At 49.8% G+C, this 8,749-nt stretch overlaps 1 protein-coding gene across 3 annotated transcripts in view; it reads left to right on the forward strand.

Moving 5' to 3' along the window:
* The window catches only part of Nuak1 (NUAK family kinase 1), a 71,880-nt gene extending 63,957 nt beyond the window's left edge, over positions 1-7,923 (forward strand). Inside the window, exons 6-7 of one of the 3 annotated variants that reach the window (NM_001106774.1) lie at positions 1,153-1,285; positions 3,500-5,375. In NM_001106774.1, coding sequence (NP_001100244.1) covers positions 1,153-1,285; positions 3,500-4,650 — 1,284 coding nt within the window. In that variant the 3' untranslated portion in view covers positions 4,651-5,375. Of the gene's footprint in view, positions 1-1,152; positions 1,286-1,862; positions 2,179-3,499 lie in introns of those variants that run through there. The other 2 variants (XM_039078679.2, XM_039078680.2) reach the window with 2 other exon arrangements.
* Positions 7,924-8,749: the final 826 nt, after the last annotated feature.

The raw sequence follows: 8,749 nt of genomic DNA on the forward strand, positions 1-8,749 counted from the left end.
CTCTTTCTGGGTGACCTTGTGTCAAATTGACAAAACAAACAAGCAAACAAACAAACACCCAAAACTAACTGTAAAACTATGAGTTAGGAACTGCTCTCTTAAAAGAAGAACTTCTCCTTCTAGGAGTTCATCTACCCCTTCCCCTTTGAATAGAAGCTGCTTGGTGGGTAGAAGTGTTTCCTTCCAAATATTTATCCAACTGAGAGTGTTTTGGTGGCAGGGCTGGGACAAAGGGAAGGGGGCCTGGAGTCACTAACAACTACAGTAAAGAGAAGACCTTCGAAAGCTAAGATATAAGAGATGAGCTTAGGGATTGACCTGGAAAAATGTTAGAATCCGCCCTATAAGTTATCGTCGAATGCCCCTCTGGTCTTCGGTGGTTAGTGTCTAGGGTCGCACTCTGGCGTTCAGGTCTACTCAGCAAACACACTTCATTTGGCCTCGTCCATCTCCATAAAAAAACAAAACAACAAACAAACAAACAAACAAACAAACAAAAAACACTGAACAAACGTCTAATAGCTGGGAGACTCCACAGGCAAGTCATATCACTGACTTCTCTGTAGAAGCGCTGGTGCTACAAGGATGAAGAAACTGCCTGCCTGAGATAGGCGAATGCACTCTGCCGTTTGTCTCTGTCCCCAACTTTCCTTGTCCACACCCCAAGATCTTTCAGCTTTTGTCTCTGTATTTCTTATCTGCCCAGCACTGGTAGGATTTGACTTTGAAACCCCTGAGCCTTCTGAGGAGGTGAAGGAAGGACCTGGTTCTTGTGTTAGCCAGGAGGCACCCTGCACCTCAGCTCTACCTGCATTTCCTGGAAAGGGCTTTTCTGGGGGAAGAGATTTAGTGATGTTCTCCCCTCCCAACCTCTCTCAGGTGTATTCTCACTTTTCAAATTGAGCTGGAAGTAATTCAAACTCTACCTGTCTCATGGGATCATTCTGAGGCCCTGGGGCAGTAAGCACGTCAGAGTGCTCTGAAATAGGGTAGACTTGCGTTGTCCATTGTGAGGCTGTTGGGGGATCTGCCTTCCAGGTTCAGATACCTGGGAGCGCTATGGGTAGATGATTACACACGACAATGTCAGTGGTTTGGAAAGCATCTGCGGTCTGTATACTCTCTCCTAAATGTCCTGTCTCTCTGCTCCAGGTGGACAGCTGGGCCCTGGGCGTCTTGCTTTACACTCTCATTTATGGAACAATGCCCTTCGATGGCTTTGATCACAAAAACCTCATCCGACAGATCAGCAGTGGAGAGTACCGGGAGCCCACACAACCCTCAGGTGCGTGTCCGATGAGGTTGGGGGTCGATGGGAGAAGGCTTGGTTTGTCTGCCCCAGCTCACATTAGATTTACAAGGCATCACCTACTCCTCCTCACTTCTCTCTTCAGCTCTTGGAAAGCTGGTGAGATGATCTCCAGGACAGACAAAAGCCTCTCTTGCTTTTATATGCTGCATAAAATGTGGCCAGCCAGCTCTCCGCTATGAACTACAGCTCTGGAAAGGCTTTTTTTCTTCAACGTCCCTCAAACCTCAAACGCAGTAGCCGATGGCTCATGTCGGAATGAAGTTTATCTGCCACACATTTTCTCCTGAAGGTCCACCATGGTCTTCTTACACTCGAGGGCAGTATAGAGAACTTCTGACTGATGTGTGGGGCCAGTTTAAATGGCAGGTGTCTAGCAGGAGGAACACAAGTAGACAGATGGAGAAAGGGCTGCTTATTTCCAGTCTGACAGCCCAGCCAGAGAGCCAGACGTGCCCTCTTCAGTGCTCCGTGCACACAGGATGCTTGCAAAAGAGCTGTGGGATTGACTTGGGGCTTACGAACAAGTTTAGGTAAACTTGACAATGTAGACTAACAGGGGTGGATAGGTAGGTGGTAGACAGATGATAGATGATAGATAAAAAAATAGATGATAGATAGATAGGTAGATAGATAGATGATAAATAATAGATAGATGATAGACAGACAGTAGACTGGTGGTGACCTTTTACTCACTAACCGGTGCAGTAAAATTCCTGGCACATTGTATGAGTCCAGGAAATCCTTACCAAGTGACCAACTGTCATGTCCCTTCGCAGGAGTGATCATTCTGTCCCCATTGCTAGCCTCCACCAGCTCTTATCAGCCTTCCTAAGTGGCTGAGGGGAGAAGGCATCCTCCCAGGATAGGTAAGGTACAGGGAACAGCTTGGTACTGAAAGTCACTTTCTCAGCTGTGAAGCTGGCTCCTGTGGTGGCTTCCTCAGCATTCTTGGAGCTTTTCCCAGATCTTCCCCCCCCCATCTCTGTCTCTCTCTCTTTCTCTCTGTCTCTGTCTCTCTTTCTGTCTCTCTGTCTCTCTCTCTGTCTCTCTCTCTGTCTCTCTCTCTCACACACACACACACAAACACGAGAGAGAGAGAGAGAGAGAGAGAGAGAGAGAGAGAGAGAGAGAGGGAGAGGGAGAGGGAGAGGGAGAGGGAGAGGGAGAGGGAGAGGGAGGAGAGGGAGAGGGAGAGGGAGAGGGAGAGGGAGAGGGAGAGGGAGAGGGAGAGGGAGAGGGAGAGAGGTGGTTGTGGCCACCTGGAGGGCAGATAAAGATCAGCTCTCAGTTTGGTGGATACCAATAATGATTACATCAGACAACAACAGGAGGTGAACTCACTGGGCGTGGCTCTTGCTGGGCGTGGCTAAGGCCTTGAGAGTGGGGCCAGCCATGGCTGTGGCAGTTTTCCCTGCCCAGGTGTGTCGGGTAAGAGCCATACTGACACAGGTGAGCTCCTCTGTCTCTAGTACTCTGCCTCTGGCACCTTTTCCAAGGGACTGACACCATGTGTTTATGCATACCTACAAGGCTACCGATGAACACCTGCTTTTTGTTTTGGTAAGAATGCTATTGACCAAAACAATAGTGAGATTTAGCCTGAATTCTTCCTCTACTACCTGGCCTCTGTACTTGATGCACATCTGGGATGACAGGGAGGTCAGTAGTTCCAGGACATCTTTTTATTTGTGGAAAACCAGATTGTGACTGGAGAGGTAGCACAGAGGATAGATGCTTGCCTTGTAGTCGTGAAAACATGAGTTTGGTCCTAAGAATGCACCGCACGCATCCTAATAACTGAAGCGGTACAGGATCCAGCTGACAGACAGTGCAAGACCCTGTCTTAAAAGAAAAGGGTTGAGGGAGGCTTAAGGAAGGATTCCTGAAGTTTTTCTGTGGTGTCCACATACACACAGATGTCCATATGCACCAGCAAACACACGTGTGTACTTGTGTGTACCATGAAAAGAAGGAAACCTCTGTGTCTCGTGGCTCTGAGCCTTGGTTAGGCGTTTGCTGTACAGTCTAAAGACTTTCTGCTTGAGCACGAAGCTGGGACACTACAAATGGATCCTTTGCCTTTCTTTCTTTTTGCCTGGAGTGAGCACAGCTCTAGGCATTTGTGGAAAGTCACCCCACCGAAAGCTCCCACACAGAGCCTGATTCTCTTTGTCTTTCACCCCTTAGATGCTCGGGGACTCATCCGGTGGATGCTGATGGTGAATCCTGACCGCCGGGCCACCATCGAGGACATCGCCAACCACTGGTGGGTGAACTGGGGCTACAAGAGCAGCGTCTGTGACTGCGATGCCCTTCCCGACTCCGAGTCTCCGCTCTTGGCTCGGATCATTGATTGGCATCACCGCTCCACCGGGCTGCAGGCTGAGGCTGACGCCAAGATGAAGGCCAAGCCCGGGGCCTCGGAGGTTGTGTTGGAGCGGCAACGGTCACTGAAGAAGTCCAAGAAAGAGAACGACTTTCCCCAGTCTGGCCAGGACTCATTGCCTGAAAGCCCATCCAAGCTGAGTTCCAAGAGGCCCAAGGGCATCCTGAAGAAGCGGAGCAACAGTGAACATCGCTCCCACAGCACTGGCTTCATCGAAGGCATCGTGGGCCCCGCCTTACCATCCCCTTTCAAAATGGAGCAAGACTTGTGCCGGACTGCCATCCCCCTCCCCGGCTCCCCCGAGGCGCAGGGAAGCTCAGGGAAGCTCAGCCTCAAACAGTCTGCCACCATGCCCAAGAAAGGCATCTTGAAAAAGACCCAGCAGAGAGAATCTGGTTACTACTCGTCCCCAGAGCGCAGCGAGTCCTCAGAGCTGCTGGACAGTAACAATGTGATCATCAGCAGTGGCCTCTCCTCCCCTCCCCCAGACCCAGCCAGGGGAACGTCCCACAGCCTGTCCTGCCGGAGGAAGGGCATCTTGAAACACAGCAGCAGGTACTCGGATGGTGCCACAGACCCTGCCCTCACCGGCCCCGAAATACCCACACTGGAATCCTTGTCGCCTCCCGGTGTCCCCTCCGATGGCATCTCTCGGAGCTACAGTCGCCCGTCCAGTATCATCAGTGACGACAGCGTCCTGTCCAGCGACTCTTTCGACTTGTTAGATCTCCAGGAGAATCGGCCGGCCCGCCAGCGCATCCGCAGCTGCGTCTCTGCGGAAAACTTCCTCCAGCTTCAGGACTTTGAGACTCCCCACAACCGGCCCCGGCCCCAGTACCTGAAGCGGTACCGGAACCGGCTGGCAGACAGTAGCTTCTCCCTTCTTGCTGATATGGACGACGTGACTCAGGTGTATAAGAAGGCTCTGGAGATCTGCAGCAAGCTCAACTAGCCCTCCGAGGCTGGGCTGGGTGGGTGGGAGAGCCCAAGGGACGAGGGGAACAGAACTCAGCCTGCAGGCTGGTTACCTCTTTGCTGGTCATGGCAACCGACTGGGAAAAGACTAGTAACGTCTGGCCCCCGGCCAGCTTTCGCAGCCTTGAGTCAGCACCTAAAGGGGACGGAAACTGTTCTTTACCAGTTCTGCCAGCCGCCAGTCAGAACATGGGTCCTAACTGGCATTCCCATATGGCATCTCACAGGGAAGGTGGTTGTTGGCCAGCCTGAAACGGGAAGGGGCATTATGGGTAAGGGGGGCGGGTTTCCTAGAAGTCATCTAGGTGTTTCTGGAGGAGGGCAAGAAAGACTGAGACCATCTGCCTTGGGTGAATAGGTTAGCGAGCCTGGTCTGGCTATGTAGGGGCTAGCAAGATGCCAGCGACCTGAGTGTGAATTGGGGATCAACTGGTAATGTCCGCACTGCGGTCTGAATTTAGTGGACCAGGCACACCAGGGAGCAGTGATCGAGTACCAGTAACTGCCAGGGGATCAGGAATGGGGGCAACAGCATGACCTGCCATTGCTAGGACCTGGGACTTAGGTGAAAGCACCCTGTTTAAAAGAAAAAAGGCTAACTCTTTCCTGGCACAGCATGACATGTTAATTTGCTCCTGGACTTTGAGTAGAAAGCAAATGCATTGAACTCTGATAGGGGAATAGTCTGGTGGCGGTTAACTTTCTGTTTTCCCGGGAGCTGCCTCTTCTCCTCCTCTTTCTTGCCTTCTTCTTTGGTGGGACCTTCTGAAGGTGAGCAGGAAGATACTTGGCAGTGTGAGAGGCCAGGGCTTGGTGCATGACAGGGCAAAAGAGCTGCTGGGGTCTTTGCACAGTTGAATGGACCGCGAGGCAGGCCGGCAAGGGGTGACGTCGCTTTCTTAGATGTCTCAGTATTAACTGGAACCCTGCCTCTTGGCTTCTCACCTACACAAATGATTTAGTTGGACGTGGTTCTATTCAGTCTCCAAGACATCCCTGACTCAGCTGTAGGCCCCATTCACCCACAAGTGTGGAGCCTTAACCATTGACGAGTTGCCTCTGGGGAGCTGGTGTGTAGGTGAAGTACGTGGCTGAGGAAAAGTCTGGTTTGACAGAAGGTCTAGTCTCCTCAGGCTAGTTCTGTCTCGTGGTTTTGATCGTCCTCATTTTGGGAGAGAAAACAAGTTCCGTCCATCCATCCATCCATGGAATAAGAGTTGAAAGAGCAGAGTGTTGTGGGGAGGCTTGGGGACGCTTCCTCGGGAACCATCCAGATGGCTCTGGAGGAGGCAGAAAGGAGGTGTGTGGGGGCGGCAGGATGCTTAAAAATGTTCCAGCTAGTTATCTAATCTCCGAATACTAAGGTTACAGGTGACATCATCCCCATGGAGGGGACCCTGGGGACGCTGGGGGTGGGGCGGGGTGGTTGAAATGGTCTTTCTGGGCTGACCGCGGAATCCACTGGCTCAGTCAAATTGGAATCCTCCTTCTAAGGTGGCTGCCTTCTGAGAGCCTCTCAGAAAAGGGGTGGGGGAGGATGCACCTTGGGAAAACCGAAATATGTCACAGCACTGAGGACAGTTGTCAGGGAGATGTTGCTCTCTCCAAGGGAGGAAGCTGTTCCGCATCTCTGGGTTTGGGCCTGCGCTTTCCTTTGGGCTGAGCTGAGCAGGATGTGGTGGGATGCCCTTCGATTCCTTTCCTTTGGTTTCACCTCCTACCTGAACTCTGGCAGGGGCTGAAAGGGAGAAAAATCTACAGGTGGAGAATTGGCCTTGGTAGCGTTGGCTGTAGACTGCAGCCTCCGAATCCTCCGCCTCCCTGCCTCCTTTTGTGAACAGCCCCTGCTGCTACACTGCTGGCCCCTGAGCAGGCAGCTGGTCTCAGGTATACCAGCCATTACTGGCTAATCGGATTTTCCCCCTTGGCCAGCTGATAGTGCTGTTTAGTATTTCCCCACTGTTCAGATGACTTCGTTAGGAAAACCACCCCCTTCCGCTTTCTCTCCTTCTCGATCACCGGGGTCACCCGTGTGTTCTCTTTTGGTGGAACTCTCAAAGACAAGGGATTGGGAAAGGAGAACCAAATGTTTCACAGCCAGAAGAGAGGCTCTGGTTGTCCTCCGTTCCAGGGCTGACACTGAGTCGAGTCCAGGTCTGCCTTGATCTGGAGGTCTCAGGTGCTTGCAGTGGCTGTGAGAGCTGCTTCCCACATGTAGAGGCTGGAGACGTGGCCGAGTGGTTTCTTAAGGGCCCTGCTCAGTTCTGACCCCTGCGTCTAGCTGAGATGCTGACTGTCCCTGCAGGGAAAGAGTTAGAATGGAGAATAAAGCCCTACAGAAGCAGTTTCCCAATGAAGCCCTGTTGCCCCTGTCAGCTAATCCTCAGCCAAAGAAGGGATGCTTGACTCAATTTCCATGGAGTCACCAGTGAGAGACACGGATGACCCCATGGGCAGAGTGGGAGAGTCTCCGTGAGCTCTCCTGGGCCTTCGTTTGCTTCTGGGGCCCTTTCATTGTCTTCGTTTACACGTCTGCCAAAGGGGGTGGAACCGTACTTCGTTTTACAGGTAAATTTCAAGGCACAATCAGTTTTTAAGAAAGTGCTTCAAGACCCTAGGCAACATGACAGTTCTCAGTTCCCTCTGAATTTTAGTCTCTGTTACAGGGCGCTCTTTATCAGATGAGCACGCTGCAGGATGAAATTCAGGCGCCTCATGCCCAGGCCTGCTGTCTTGAGTACAAATGTGAATGGTGGACTGACTGCTTGTTGCCAAACTGGAAATGTTCTGTAGGGGTTTACTGGCATGGTATCATTCCTAGGAAGAAGAAGAGGGAAAAAAAAGAGGAAAAAGGAAAAAAAAAGAAAAGAAAAAAAGAAAAAGGGGCAGGAGAGCGAGAGAAACTTGACTGCACATTTTTTTTTTTAAATCCATGTTGTGACTTTTATTTAATTTCTATATTTTTTTTGGTAATAAAAAGTTGACTTTTTAATTTGAATTTGTCTTTTTTATTTATTGGTCTGAAAGGCATTTCAAAGGTATTATAATAATATATTGGTGTAATTTTATTGGTGCAGCATGCCTTATGGGCTCCAGTCAAATTGATTGGTCTGAGAACAGCCTACAGGAGAGGAAGAGAAAAGCTGGCTAATTACCCAAAGTGTTAATTTTTCATTGGAAAATGATTTTTTTGTCATTTTTGTTTCTGTTTTTATTTTAAATTAAATAAATTGCGATGAACTTAACTGGGGCCTTGTTTCCTTGGTTGTTTTTCCTTAGTCAAATGAGTAACACATAAGGGACAGGTGCCAGGGGCTGTGCCCATACTGGTCTAAACACCCAGGGGACATTGGCTTTCACTGCATTGGAACTGAGGCCTATGAGTGGGACCTGAGATAAGTGGGCTTATTTTCCTGTGTTTCCTTGCATTGGAGTGTGTGAGTGTGTAAATAAGTGTGAGCAAGTGTGTGTGTGCAAGTGTGTGAGTGAGGGACTGTGTGTGAGTGAGCAAGTATGTATGTGTGAGTATATTTGAATGTGTGTATGAGTGTGTATGTATGTGAGTGTGTGTCTGTGTGTGAGTGTGTATGTGTGAGTGTGTATATGTAAGTATATGTGTGATTGTGTGTATGAGTGTGTGAGTGTGAGTGTGTGTGTATGAGTGTGTGTGAATGAGTGTGTATGTGTATGAGTGTGTGTATGAGTGAGTGTGTGTATGAGGATTATGTGTATGAGTGTGTGTGTATGAGTGAGTATGTGTGTGTATGAGTGATTATGTGTATGAGTGTGTGTATGAGTGAGTGTGTGTGAGTGTGTATGAGTGTGTGAATGAGTGTATGAGTGTGTATGTGTATGAGTGTGTGTATGAGTATGTGTATGAGTGATTATATGTATGAGTGTGTGTGTATGAGAGTGTGTATGAGTGTGTGTATGAGTGTGTGTATGAGTGAGTGTGTGTGAGTGTGTGGATGAGTGTATGAGTGTGTATGTGTATGAGTGTGTGTATGAGTGAGTATGTGTATGAGTGATTATGTGTATGAGTGTGTGTGTGTATGAGTGAGTGTGTGTATGAGTGT

Source organism: Rattus norvegicus, chromosome 7 (assembly GCF_036323735.1).
Source record: "Rattus norvegicus strain BN/NHsdMcwi chromosome 7, GRCr8, whole genome shotgun sequence".
Taxonomy (NCBI): Eukaryota; Metazoa; Chordata; class Mammalia; order Rodentia; family Muridae; genus Rattus; species Rattus norvegicus.